This window comes from Amblyraja radiata, chromosome 21, assembly GCF_010909765.2.
Source record: "Amblyraja radiata isolate CabotCenter1 chromosome 21, sAmbRad1.1.pri, whole genome shotgun sequence".
Lineage (NCBI taxonomy): Eukaryota > Metazoa > Chordata > Chondrichthyes > Rajiformes > Rajidae > Amblyraja > Amblyraja radiata.
The window spans coordinates 4,027,588-4,042,593 of NC_045976.1; the positions used below are offsets into that span (position 1 = coordinate 4,027,588).

The 15,006-nt window shown below is 50.2% G+C and overlaps 1 protein-coding gene across 1 annotated transcript in view; it reads right to left on the minus strand.

Moving 5' to 3' along the window:
• cep83 (centrosomal protein 83) overlaps positions 1 to 15,006 on the minus strand; it is a 53,708-nt gene that overhangs the window by 25,409 nt on the left and 13,293 nt on the right. Inside the window, exons 4-6 of the mRNA XM_033039384.1 lie at positions 11,274 to 11,366; positions 11,028 to 11,159; positions 1,966 to 2,217 (exon numbers count right to left, since the gene is read on the minus strand). Of these exons, the coding sequence (XP_032895275.1) occupies positions 1,966 to 2,217; positions 11,028 to 11,159; positions 11,274 to 11,366 (477 nt within the window). The remainder of the gene's footprint in view (positions 1 to 1,965; positions 2,218 to 11,027; positions 11,160 to 11,273; positions 11,367 to 15,006) is intronic.

Sequence of the window (15,006 nt, forward strand, 5' to 3'; positions counted from 1 at the left end):
ATGCTGCCTGACCTGCTGAGCTCCTCCAGTACTTTATTGTTTGCTCAACAGTCCAGCATCTGTAATCTCTTGTGTCTACGGTCCATTGCCTTGGCTCTGTCCTGAAGGCAGTGGCTCAAATACTCACACTCACTCGTCCCTGGCCTATGACAACCCCGATCCCGACAGTGAAGCCCAGACACAGAAGGTGCGCGGCTGAGCCCGCGGCTTTGCGCAGGATGCGGTACAGCCAGAACTCGACACTCGGCCCTGCTCGGGCACACGGCCCCGCTCGGGCACTCAGCCCAGCTCAGCAGCTCCGCAATTGCAGCCGCCAACGCAGGCCTCCTTGGGTCACCACGCCTGGGCTCCTCGTGCCCGGGAGGTACCGGAAATGAAGGAAATCTGCGGATGACTACGGAAACAAAAATATGCCTGCGGATGATTTTGGGTTACGGGCCGCATTCGGCCTGGGGGCCGTAGGTTGCCGACTCCTGGTGTAAAGAATGAAGAACAGACCCAAAGGAGATAATTTAACTTTTTTCATTGGTCATTCAAAATCTCATAAAATTCAAACATTGTCTGTGTAACTGCAAGAACCTGCACATTCTGGGCAGCATGGATCATTGCAGGGGGCGGCATGGTGGCAGAGTGGTAGAGTTACTGTCTTACAGCGCCAGAGACCCGGGTTTGATCCTGACTACGGGTACTGTCTGTATGTAGTTTGTACGTTCTTCCTGTGACTTGCATGCGTTTTCTCCAGGATCTCTCGGTTCCTCCCACACATCAAAGACGTACATGTTTGTAGGTTAATTGGCTTGATATAATTGTAAATTGTCCCTAGTGTGTGTAGGATACGTGCGCGGGGATCGCTGGTCGGCGGGGACTCGGTAGGCCGAAGGGCCTGTTTCTGCGCTGTATCTCTAAACTGAAATAAACTAAACAATTCAGGGTAGCATGGATCATTGTATGGGCAGAAAGGCCTAGTGAAAACAGAGATGGCTCAGATATTTACCTTATTGGTAACTTCTGGAGATACCTTCAAAGCTATCACTGCAATAAGCAAAGTGACTTTTTTATTTCACTACTGATTCATACACTGAACATTAAGCAGTACAGATAATATACAGAAGAGGCAGGGCTATGCAAGAATCAGAAGTACGCAAACCAACAACTAATTACGGTTATAGATAGATGTCCTTTCACTATAGGCAGGCATTTAGTAAAGATATTGGTCGTGCTTCACTACTTGCAGTAATAGATTTCAAACTACTTTTGGAAAATCCTCTGATTATTATGGGAAGCATGAAGGTTTTATTGGCCCAATGTTTGACATTGGAATCGGGGCAGCGATGATGTGATCCTCGCTAGAGTTGAGGACCTTTCACACCATCTCAAGTCAAGGAGCTTTTAGGTTCTAATCATCTCAGGGATTGCAATCAATGCAACTGGCCTGCAGTTCGGCAACTCGTGTCGCTGGAGCAGGAGGCTAATTGCTGGAACCTTTGCCATGCAATTCTTTATGTGCGATTGTATACACTGTAAATGGCTGGATTGTAATCATGTATTGTCTTTCCGCTGACTGGATTAGCTGGCAACTTTTCACTGTACCTCAGTGCACGTGGCAATAAACTAAACTGAACTAAACTTTAGCAATATAGTGGTGTTCGCAGTTGTAGCATAACAAATTCACGAGTTCACGTTATAGGAGTAGAATTAGGCCATTCTGCCCATCGAGTCTAGTCTGCCATTCAATCATGGCTGATCTCTGCCTAATCCCATTTTCCTGCCTTCTCCCCATAACCCTTGACACCCATTCTAATCAAGAATATGTCTATCTCTGCCTTAAAAATATCCGCTGACATTGCCTCCACGGCCCTCTGTGGCAATGAGTTCTGCAGATTAACTACCCTCTGACGAAAGGATGAAATTTGAATGAACTGGTCACGAGTGCTTCCATACGATGATGTAAAAAAAAAAGCTTACCTCCAAAGATTTGATGGCACTTTGAAATTCAGCCAACTGTCTCAGTTGAATTCTCTGCACGCTCTCAGCTTGTGCACCGGAATTCTCTCTCTGAGCCCGGAGCTCTGCCACCTCAGATTCCAGACACTTGACTTTCTGACAGTGTTGGGCTTTTTCCCTCAAGAGCGCTTCGACACGTTTACTATCTCTTGAGGGATCAATACTCATTATCTGGTCGTGCAGAGCTTGTTTGTCAACTTCCAACCTAGCAACCTACCACAAGAAAGAATAAAAACCCAGAGATAACTATCTATTTTTACAGCGTTGACCACATAGTTGTATAGACGCACTAGACCAAGTGGGTCCCGTTGGGTCCCGTTCCCTCAATGCGCAATTGCGGGGGAGGGGGCCTGCGGCGTCACACACACACTAACCACCCCCCACACACATGGGGGGGTGGGAGAGGGGGAGGGGTGGTAGGAGGGTGGGAGGGGGGAGTGGGGGAAAGGGAGGGAGGTGGAGGGGGGAGGTGGAGGGGGGAGTGGAGGGGGAGTGAGGGGGGAGGGGGAGGGGGGAAGAGAGGAGGGGATAGGGGGGAAGGGGGTGAGATAGGAGGGGAGAGAGGGGGGAGAGGGAGGGGGAGAGAGGAGGGGGAGAGGAAGGGGGGGGGAGGGGGGGGGGGAGTGAGGAGGGGGGGAGAGAGGAGGGGGGGGAGAGAGGAGGGGGAGGGAGAGGATGGGGTAGAGAGGAGGGGGGTAGAGAGGAGGGGGGTAGAGAGGAGGGGGATAGGAGGGGGTAGAGAGGGGGGGTGAGAGGGGGGGAGGAGAGGGAGAGGAGAGGGAGAGGGAGAGGAGAGGAGAGGGGGATAGGGGGAGGGGGAGAGGAGAGGAGGAATGTGTGGGGGGAGAGGAGGAATGAAGAGGAAGAGGGGCGGGCGAGCGGGTTGCGAGCGAGCGGGCTGCTGGGCCCACGGCGAGCCGGCAGGCGGCGACCAAATGACTGTGGGTCGGGGGGAGGGGGGGTGGGAGGGTGACGAGGGTAACTCGCAGCGCGTGGAAAACAGTGCGCAGCAGGCTGCGCGCAGAAGATCCATTGTGACGTCATCAGCTCGTTTATTTTCTCAGATATTTGAAATTTTTGAACATTTTCATAAATAATGTATAATAATAATAATAATAATAATAATAATAAATAAATAACGCAAGAAATAATGCATGACATTTTCTGATAAGGCGATTTTTGACTTCACGGCTTAAATCTCTATCGGAATATGTAAAAACTTCACCGTTAGCGCGTCATGTTTTCAAAGAGATGTGAATCGCACACGAACATCACACAAATAAACACACATCCAAGATCAGAGTTTTATAAGAGTTAAAAAACTCAAAAGTTTAATGAGTTTTATAAGGGACCGTTGGGTCCCTGGTCCCCCAACGCAACCCGTTCCGCTTATTCCAGCACTCACCCATGGCCAACAACTGTGCAGGGGCTGCTCGTTTCGCCTTATTCAGCCTCCCTCATTTTTAAACTTAAAAAAATATGCTTTTGCACTTGTAGGGTGGGCAGAACTCAGTATACTTGGATAACAATGTTGGATAACAACATAACAATGTTGCGAGCTGGTTTAAGCACAGGGCGAAGCACGGCTAAGCAGTTATTTTTTCCAAGTTTCTGCACATTTGTGAACATTTTCATAAATAACTCGGGAAATAATGCATCAAATTTTCAGATGAGGCTATTTTTGACGTCATGGCGTAAATATCTATCGGAATATGTAAAATTTTCACCATTAGCGCTTCGTGTTTTCGAGGAGATGTGAAATGCAGACGAATAAATACACACACACAAATACACACACATCCAAGATCAGAGTTTTATAAGTATACTAGACCATGTGCAGACCCGTTGGGTCTGTTTCCCCAACGCGCGTTTGCGGGGGGGGTGGGGGGTGGGGGGCTGCAGCATCACACTCACACTAACCACCCCCCAAACACACAGGTGGGGGGAGGGGGTGGGGAGAGGGGAGGGTGAGAAGAGGGGGAGGAGGAAACGGGAGAGATTTGGGAGGGAGAGGAGAGCGGGGTAGGGGGAGAGAGAGGGGGATGGGAAGGGGGAGGAGAGTGGGGAGTGGGAGGAGAGCGGGGAGGGCATGAAGGGGGGGAGAGGGGTAGGGGGGTGGGAGAGGGGTGGCGGGGAGTGGTGCAAGAGAGAGGGGAAGGGGGTGGGGGGGAGATGGGGGTGAAGAGGGGTGGGGGCAGGGGTGGGAGGGGAGGAGGGAGAGGGTTGAGGAGAGAGGGGGGAAGGGGAGGAGGTGAGTGAGGTGGGGAGGGGATGAGAGAGGGGTGCGGGAGGGGGGAGAGAGGGGTGCGGGAGGGGGGAAGGGGAGAGAGGAAGGAGGGGGAGGAGGGAGGAGGAGGGAGAGGGGGAAGAGTGTGGAGGCAGGGGGAGAGTGGTGGGGGGCGGGGAAAGAGTGGGATTGGAGGGAGAGAGGGGTAGGGGGAGAGAGGGGGAATAGTGGTGAGGGAGGGGGGAGGATAAGAGTGCGGAAGAGGGGCAGAGGGGTAGGGGGAGTGGTGGAAGAGGTGGGGGAGTGGTGGGGAGAGAGATGGGTAGGGGGAGAGGTGGGGGGAGAGAGGGGTGGAGGTTGGCGTGGGAGGGGAGGAGGGAGAGGGGTGAGGAGAGGGGGAGGGCGAGAGAGGGGGGAAAGGGAGGAGGAGAGAGGGGTGCGGGAGTGGCTGAGAGAAGTTGGGGGGGGGGAATATGGTGGACGAGGGGAGAGAGGAGAGAGGGAGGGGAGGATGGAGGGGAGGGAGGAGGGGGAAGAGTGTGGAGGGAGGGGGAGTAGGGAGAGAGAGGGGTGGGGGAGGGAGATGGGGAGGGTTGAGGGGTGGGGGGAGTGGTGGAAGTGGGAGAGAGGGAGGGGGAGAGGGGTAGGGGGAGTGGTGGAAGAGGGACAGAGGGGTAGGGGAAGGGGTGGGGGATAGAGGGGAGCGAGAGGGAAGGGAGGCGAGAGAGAGGGGTGGGGGAGGGAGAGGGGTGGGGTAAGGGGGAGAGAAGGGGAAGTGGGGATGGAGGGGGAGAGGGGTAGGGGGGGTGGTGGAAGAGGGACAGGGGTAGGGGGCGGAGGGAGAGATGGAGGTGGGTAGGGGGGAAGAGAGGGAAGGGGGGTGTGGGAGAGAGGGATGGGGGTGGGAGCAGGAGGGGGAGGTGAGGGAGAGGGGTGAGGAGAGGGAGATGAAGAGGGAGGAGGAGAGAGGGGTGGGGAGGGGAGGGGAGGAAAGAGGGGAGGGAAGAGAGTTGTGGGGGAGGGAGGAGGGATGGGAGGAATGAGATGGGGTGGGGGAGACAGGGGGAAGAGTGTTGAGGTGGGGGACGGGAGGAGAGAGGGATGGGGGAGGGGGAGAGGTGTGGGGGAGGGGGGAGGAGGGAGATGGGGTAGTGGAGTGGAGTGGAGGAGGGAGAGGGAGATGGAGATGGAGTAGAGGAGGGAGGGGGAAGAGTGTGGAGGGAGGGGGAGAGGGGTGGGGGGAGAGAGGGGAAAGAGTGGGGAGGGAGAGTGGGAGGGGAGGGGGAGGGAGAGTGGGAGGGGGAGGGGGGAGAGAAGTGGAAGTGGGAAAGGAGGGGGAGATGGGTAGGGGGAGTGGTGGAAGAGGGTCAAAGGGGTAGGGGGAAGGGTGGGGGGAGAGAGGGGGAAGAGGGAGGGGCGGGGAGGGAGAGGGGTGGGGTAAGGGGGAGAGAAGTGGAAGAGTGGGGAGGGAGGGGTAGGGGGAGTGGTGGAAGAGGGACAGAGGGGTAGGGGAACGAGGCGGGGGGAAAGAGGGAAGGGGGTGGGGTAGAGAGGGATGGGGGTGGGAGGAGGGGGAGGAGAGGGAGAGGGGCGAGGAGAGGGAAACATAGAAACATAGAAATAAGGTGCAGGAGTAGGCCATTCGACCCTTCGAGCCTGCACCGCCATTCAATATGATCATGGCTGATCATCCAACTCAGTATCCTGTACCTGCCTTCTCTCCATACCCCCTGATTCCTTTAGCCACAAGGGCCACATCTAACTCCCTCTTAAATATAGCCAATGAACTGGCCTCAACTACCTTCTGTGGCAGAGAATTCCAGAGATTCACCACTCTCTGTGTGAAAAATGTTTTACTCATCTCGGTCCTAAAAGATTTCCCCCTTATCCTTAAACTGTGACCCCTTGTTCTGGACTTCCCCAACATCGGGAACAATCTTCCTGCATCTAGCCTGTCCAACCCCTTAAGAATTTTGTAAGTTTCTATAAGATCCCCCCTCAATCTTCTAAATTCTAGCGAGTACAAGCCGAGTCTTTCTTCATATGAAAGTCCTGACATCCCAGGAATCAGTCTGGTTAACCTTCTCTGTACTCCCTCTATGGCAAGAATATCTTTGGCAAGGGAGATGGAGAGGGAGGAGGAGAGAGGGGTGGGGGAGGGGGGAGGAGGGAGATGGGGTAGGGGAGAGAGGGGGAAGAGTGGGGAGGGAGAAGGGGGGTGAGGGAGAAGGGGGTGGGGGAGAGAGGGATGGGGGTGGGAGGAGGAGGGGAGGAGAGGGGGAGGGGTGAGGAGAAGGAGGTGGAGAGGGGGAGGAGAGAGGGGTGGGGGAGGGGGAGAGAGGTGTGGGGGATGGGGGGGAGGGAGGAGAGGAGGGAGATGGGGTAGGGGAGGGAGGGGGAAGATTATGGAGGGAGTGGGGGTGGGGGGAGAGAGGGGAAAGAATGGGAAGGGAGAGGGGAAAGGGGGGAGAGGTGGAAGAGTGGGGAGGAGAGGGAAGGGGGGTGGAGGAGGGAGGGATGGGGGTGGGAGGAGGAGGGGAGGGAGAGGGAGAGGTGAGGGGTGGGGGAAGGGGAGGAGAGAGGGATGGGGAGGGGGAGAGAGGTGTGGGGGAGGGGGAGAGAGGCGAGGAGGGAGACGGGGTAGGTGGTAGAGGGGAAAGAGTGTGGATGGAGTGGGAAGAGTGGGGAGGGGGAAGGGGTGGGGAGAGAGGGAAAGGGGTGGGGAGGGAAGGGGGGTGAGAGGGGAGGGAGGGGGAGAGGGAGGGGTGGAGAGGGAGAGGGGTGGGGTAAGGGGGAGAGAAGTGGAAGAGTGGGGAGGGAGGGGTAGGGGAAGTGGTGGAGGGACAGAGGGGTAGGGGGAATGGGGCGGGGGGAAAGAGGGATGGGAGTGGGGTAGAGAGGGAAGTGGTGGGGGAGGGAGGGATGGGGTGGGGGGAGGAGGGAGAGGGGTGAGAGATGGGTGAGGAGAGGGAGATGGAGAGGGGAGGGGAGAGAGGTGTGGGGGAGAGGGGAGGGAGGCGAGGAGGGAGATGGGGTAGGAGGTAGAGGTGGGGAAGTGTGGATGGAGGGGGAAGAGTGGGGAGGGGGAAGGGGGTGGGGAGAGAGGGAAGTTGGTGGGGGACTGAAGGGGGGTGGGGGAGAGAGGGAAAGGGGTGGGGGAGGGAAGGGGGGAGAGGGAAGGGGGTGGGGGAAAGAGGGATGGGGGTGGGAGGAGGGGGAGGAGAGGTAGAGGGATGAGGAGAGGGAGATGGAGAAGGAGAGGAGAGAGGAATGGGGAGGGGAGAGAGGGATGGGGGAGGGGGAGAGAGGTGTGGGGAGGGAGATGGGGTAGGGGAGGGAGAGGGAAGAGTGTGGAGGGAGGGGGAGAGGGGTGGAGGGAGTGGGAGAGGGGAAATAGTGGGGAGGGAGAGTGGAAGGGGGAGGGGTAGGGACAGTCCATCTGTTCCCCATTCCCTATCACCCCCAATCCTCTTTCTCTATTCCCACACATGTGATGACGCGCTTCGACACAGGCTGCGGGGGTGGGGGGGGAGGGGCTGGGGCTGGGGCTGGGGCTGGTGCAAAGGCATATGTAAATGGATCCATTCCGATTGGACATCTGTGAGCATTGGGCATCGTGACATCACACGATGGAACGTTCACCAACATTCTATGGGTGAGAAACTGTTTTCTCTTGAAATTTGGGGTGGGGGGGGAGAAGGATTTTATTAAAAATGTGTGCATAAACACGACAAAATTTAATCAGGAGTGGATACTTAGAATGAAAAGTGAAATCTCTACTGAAATGGAAAAAATCTCGGCGATTCTTCGTCTGGTGTTGGCATAGCAACGAATCAAAGGCTGGCAGCCACAAGTCAGGCAGACACAGACAGACAGACAGACAGACAGACAGACAGACAGACAGACAGACAGACAGACAGACAGATAGATAGATAGATATAGATAAAGATAAAGATGTGCAGCATATAAAAAAGATCAAATGGTTAAGAAAGCGTTAGGTTTGACATAGCTGCAAAAATCTGATATACCCAGAGTTTAACACTGTGTGGGTTTGGGGTTGAGGTCAGCTAAGCGCTGTCAGTAATTTAAGTACGCCGCAGTCACTGTCCAGCAACACCAGCGAGCGGGACATGATACTGTAAGTAGTAATGCTGACTCACGTTGAGAAACTTGGAGGGCAGAAATTCAAGCAAGGTCCTGCTGTTAAACTTGTAAAACTCAATATCATTTGTTTCTCCCAGACCTCACTTGTAAAATATTGCGATCTCTGTGCCACAAATGGAAAATCACCATTTCCCTGCACTAGCAAATTAGAAAAAATGAATATTTGACCGGGAGTACTTTGAAAATGTCAAAAGACTACAAGCATGTCATTTTTATCATTCCCTTCCACCTATATGGAACAGTGTGTCCAATTACGTTATTCATTCTTACATATATTGTGGCATGATGGCACAACGTTAGAGTTGCTGCCTTTCCACGCCAGAGACCCAGGTTCAACCCTGACTACGGGTGCTGTCTGTACAGTTAGTACATTCTCCCTGTGACCGCGTGGGTTTTCTCCGGGTGCTCCAGTTTCCTCTCACACTCCAAAGGCGTACAGGTTTGTAGGTTAATTGGCTTTGGTAAAAATTCGCTGATCAGCGGGACTCGGTGGGCTGAAGGGCCTGTTTCTGTGCTGTATCTCTAAAACTATTATTTAGTCTATTATTTACATACATATACATGCTCCCCCTGTGACTGTGTGGGTTTTATCCAGGTGCTCCGGTTTCCTCCCGCACTCCAATGACATATAGGTTTGTAGGTTAATTGGCTTTGGTAAAAATTGTAAATTGTTCCGAGTGTGCAGGATAGTCCTAGTGTACGGGGTGATCGCTGGTCGGCGCAGACTCGGTGGGTCGAAGGGCCTATTTCCACGCTGAATCTCTAAAATCCCAAAGGATTACTCCCATTTAGATGTACACCCTCCTTCTTGAGCATCTATCAGTCTGGTGGAACAGGACGTAGCCAGGCATTGTGATAGAAAGGTCTGGCATCTTATCTATAATGCATGATGGAATACAGACTGACTAGGCTGTGCAATCTCTCACTCAATTTAAACATCAGTCCTCAGATGTTTGTGAAGAAGGTTTTGCAAAGTTCAACAGGAATATGAATGAATCCGCTGCATCCAAATTCAATGCCAAGGTTTATGCTGGGTTGTCTGACCAATTTGATTCTTTTTTTACTTGAACCTGGCAGTTATGGTACACCTGGATCAACCTCATTGTTTTGCCTCTGAACATAAGTGTCTCAGCCATCAACATTTTGATTTCTGCCTGAGGCTCCAACTCGTCACTGGAACTCTTCTGACTTAACTGACTGCATGCGTCATGGTCTGCAGGAGAACCTCTGCATCTCTGCCTTTGCAGAATGAGCAAAGTAACCACAGATCAAAATAATGCAAGGCCTATTCCTCTGCATTCAAGACCTCGGACCTCATGTGCAATAGAGTTTTGCAGTCAAGGTCCTTGCATAAATTCACTGCACAGTACCAATTTCCTCTGCAGGTCATTAAAGTTTCTAAGTCAATGTCTTTACGATTCCCCTCCCATTTCATCTCTTGTTTTACTTTAAAGAGAAAGAATCACAAGGTTCAAACATTTTATGACCCTCCCTCTATAATATGCATGATCAAAATATACACCCGTTTCTTATTGCACAGATCAGCTGCATTAGTTGTTGCAACTCAAAACCACACCACAATGTCATGCCTTTATATTGTTTGCAGCTATTCCAAACCAGCAAGTAAATGAATCACCACTAAATTCATGAAAGCAAAAGAGCACTGGTGACTCATGAACCAAGTCAATAGATACTTTTAAGGCGGAGATTGCCAAATTCTTGTTTAGTAAGGGTGTCAAGGGTTATAGGCAGACGGAAGGAGAATGGGGTTGAGAGGGAAAGATAAATTAGCCATGAAGGAATGGCGGAGTAGACTTGGTGGTCTAATTCTGCTCCTAGAATTTATGAACATGAATGCAAAATATAAACAGAAGATTTGTATTACTGATGATACCTCCAAGTATTGCTGTTGTGGAAACAATATTGCCATACTGAATATCAACTCAAGGTATAATAAATGCAGATTTACCAATTTTAGCAATGTCCCGAGAACAGTCAGTGAACTAATTCAGTCCAGTTGAGATGAGAAATAGTTTACTTAAAAAATCTCAATCCACATCTGAAGTGCAAAAATAAATGCAAAAGGAAAACCAGTTTTTAAAAAAGTTGGAAGTTTGAACCTCTTTACTGCACTCCTGCCTTTTTATTTCTGTCAAATAAGGGAGGAATCTTCAATGGAGAACAGACTGAGCTTTACGATTTTATTAAGGACCAAAACATATTGCAACGGATTGTCGGGTTCCCGAAAGATGCCGCTCTGTTCAAATAAGAGAGGTGAAAGCAGAACAGTTGTAGCCAGCTTATATGCATGGCCGGAAGAAACAATACTGAGAACAACAGCATGCAGGGAGAAAAGGCGATGATGAATGCAAAAATACTGGGGCATCCTACGGATTCAACTGTTTATGGGCGTGCACAACAGGTTAGAGGTAGAGTGGCCAACACGATAAGACACAATGTGCTGGAGTAATTCAGCGGGTCAGGCAGCATCCCTCAAGGATATGGACAGGCGACGTTTTGGGTCAGGATCCTTCTGAAGAACCAGCACTTTGTGCCTTTCTTTTGCAGGCTAGCATCTCCAATTCCTTGTTTCTATACATCATGACAGGAATTCATCATCAACTATTCTTACCTCAGCTTCAAATTTGATCGCTTTCTCACTCAGGATTCGTTCATTCTCTTCCTTTTGATGCTCAATCTCTGATTTTAGGAACGTGTATTCATATCGCATTTTATTATATTCAGCTCTGTATCTTTCTGCTTCCTAAAACATTAAACGGTCTTCAGTTTCATACAACAAACTAACAATTTTTTTTTTTTTTTAAATCAGTCAAAATTGTTATTAATAAGGAATGATTTTCCTTGGCATTATTCTCACCTCTTCTTGTTTCCTGAAGCGCTCCCTCATAGGTGCCTCAAGATCTTGTTGTATTTGTGCTTTTAATAACTCCAGTTTTTGAGGTGTTACTATCTGGGCAACAAAATAGGAAAGGTCATCAAATGCAGAAATAATTTCTTCTCATTTTAATTTCATCAAAGTCTGTATCTTCTTTTGCTAGATTCCATGTACAGCTTTGTAGGGTAATTGTCTTCTGTAAATTGTCCCTTGTGTGTAAGATAGTGCTCGTGTACGGGGCGATCGCTGTTCGGCGTGGGCTTGGTGGACTGAAGGCCCTGTTTCCACACTGTATCTTTAAAGTAAAGCCCTACACTGTGTAGGGCCCAGGAATCCTATGGACTGAGACTGCAGAGGACCAGAGGTGAACATTTACACAATTACCCTGCCACCCCCCATGTGGGGCTGGTCCACGTACCCCAACAATTGTCAGGCCTGGTTTCAAATTCAGAATCAAGTTTGCTTGGGTAGCTTCTGCACTCTGATAATCACTCACTGTTCAATTACTCATGTAATGCAGCTCAACAGCTCCATGTTAACTTGCAAATCCCAAATCTTCAGTTTACCTTCTCTGTACCCCTACTGCTTATTTTCTCTCTTTTATTGATCAAGTCCCCTTTGATTATTTTGCCACTTGTTTGCTATAAGGGGTGATTTACAAATTCCAGTTGGCCTCCCGGCATTTTGGAGCGGCGCGACCACCTGCTGGAAACTCATGCCATGGGCAGAACAAGCAAACTCCACACAGACAGCAATTGTGGTCATGACAAAGGCAGGTCCCTGGAGCTAAAAGGCAACAAAATAACACTTGTGCCACTGTGTTTTGCTATTTTCCCTGCAGATTTCTGAAAGTCCCGAGCAAATTAAAATCTTTATCTCAAGGTTTCACTCTGTGCAATAACTCATGTGACAACTGAAACAATTGGGGTATTTTCGTTTCATTTTACTACTGAATAGTTTGTAATTCTGAAAACCATAATTGTGAATTGTTAAAAAACAAATATACTTAAAAACATTCATATGAACTCTAACAATCAATGTTAATGGGCAAACCTATAGATGAATGAGCTCTAATATATAACCTTGTCACTGAAATCAAAATCTGCATATCATTCATCAAATGAGGCTCATGTTATGGTTCCCATTAGCTTGCAATATAATAAGGAAGGTAAAATTTGATGACATCTCAGTTCGGCACAGTGGCGCAGCAGTAGAGTTGCTGCCTTAAGGGCCTGTCCCATTGTACAAGGTAATTCAAGAGTTCTCCCGAGTTCTCCCCTGATTCGAGCTCGTGTAATGTACGTAGCGGGTACGTAGGGGCTCATACGAGTAAAAAGTAATAATTATTTTCATCACGGGTATTTTTTCACTCGTGGACATTTTTCACAGTGTTGAAAAAACGTCACGAGTTTACCGGATTTCCCGAGTACCTACCGTTACTCGTACGAGCCTCTACGTGACAACCACAAACTCCTACGTACCCGCTACGTACATTACACAAGCTCGAATCAGGGGAGAACTCGGGAGAACTCTTGAATTACCTCGTACAGTGGGACAGGCCCTTACAGTGCCAGTGGCCCAAGTTCGCTCTAGATCACATGTGCTGTCTGTACAGAGTTGTATGTTCTTCCTGTGACTGCTGTTTTTTTCCCAGGTGATGTGGTTTCCACTCACATTCCAAAGACATGCAGGTTTGTAGGTGAATTGACTTCTGTAAATTACCCTAGAATCTAGGGATGCCAAACTGGGACAACACAGAACTAGTGAACGGGTGATCATTGTCGGTGGGGGCTTGGGGTGGCCTGAAGAGCCTGTTTCCACGCTGTATCTCTAAATTAAACTATCTTCATTACAGCATTTAACTACATTTAAGACTTCTGTCTTGATCACTTGGATGTTCCAGATTTAACTTTCTTATATTTACTACAGAATGTGTCTTTCACAATCTCAAGATTTCATTGCCCATTATATACCCAAGTTGGGTAATGCAGGAAAACATAACAGCTAACTCATCAAGCTTCCATTCACAACAATGCAATAAGTGATTACAAAGCATATGTTCAACGATGAAAACACAAAGTGCTGGAGGAACTCAGCAGGTCGAACATCATGTGGAGGCAAAGTGTTGAAGTTTATCATAGAGGATGATTTGTCACCTGTCCTCACTGATTGTGTCCTGTTGGTCAGGAAGTCAAGGATCCCGTGCAGAGGGGAGCACCGATTGCAAGTTCCACGAGTTTGGTGATGAGCTTGGTTGGGATAATGGTATTGAAAGCAGAGTTGTGGTCTATGAATAAGCATCTAATGTAGGCGTCCCTCTTATCCAGGTGTTCCAGGGATGGGTGTTGGACTGGGGAGATGCCAAGCGCAGTTGACCTGTTGTGGCGTTAGGCAAACTGCAGTGGATCAAGGTTGCTTGGTAGCGTGGATTTAATGTGTGTCATAACCAGCCTCTCAAGTACTCCATGATGGTGGATGTAAAGGCAATTGGACTGTAGTCATTAGAGCATGAGATCTTGCTTTTCTTTGCCATGGTAGTCTTCGTGGAGCAGGTGGGCAGCTCAGAAGGGAGTAGGGAGAGATTAAAGATGGCCGTGAAAACTCCCGCTAGTCGGTCAGTGCAGTTCCTAAGGATGCAGCCAGAGGCTCTGTCCGGGCAAGTTGCTTTCGTTGTGTTCACTCTCAGGAAGGCCGATCTAACTCCTACAACCATGACTCTGGGAAAAGGCACACTCGAGTCTGACTGGCCTTCTGCTCAAAGCAAGTTTAGAATGCGTTGTTCATCAGGGAGGGCTGCATTATCACCAGTGATGCTGCCCGACCACGTTACTGCCAGTTTGTAGTATTCAGCCATTGCCACAGTTAATGGGTATACTGGGACTCAAATTTGTAAGAAGGAGAACTGATGATGATTTGATACCACTCCGGCTTTGTGGATTTAGGTTGAATGATGAGGCCAATGTCGGAACAGCACATTCTGCCTAAGATGGGACAGGTGCTCACGGGATGGTGGGAGCTGGGGGGGGGGGGGGGGGGGGGGGGGGGGGAGGCTAGTTTGAGGTCCTCATGGAGGGTTCTGTGGGTTTCCTCTGGTTATGATGTCTGGAATCTAAGATCACAGTTCTCCTTCCTCCCTCAAAGCACTCCATTAAATTTATCTCCCAATGCTGTTTTTTGATCCCTGTCTGAACATGGCTGAACACAATTCATGTTATAAAAAAACTCAGTTGGAGCAACTTTGTATCTATTTGTACTTGCCACTTTGTATATATTGCCACTTGTTATGGGCCTGTCCCACTTAGGCGATTGTCATAGTCGTAGCAGGTCGCCGGAAAAACGCCTACGACAAAGTCTACGACAAGCTACAACAACCTATTACCTAGTCGACGTCAAGGTACGGCAAGCTCCCGACAACCGGCGACCCATTAGGACGTACACCTAAGACCACACCCACGTCAATCTACGACCACACAGGCGACAACCTACGACAACCGAAATCAACCAACGTCCACCAGCGACAAGCTACGTCCCTGTCGGCGACAACTGAAGATATTTCAATCGCCGGTTGACGTAGGTAGTCGTCAATGAAATTCACCGAAGTCAGCACCAGCGACAACCTATGTCACCTGGCGACAACCTACGTCAGGAGAAGTTAAGTTACACTCATTGGCGTCAAGCCCACTGTCGCTGACTGTTGGCAAAAAATTTTGAACAT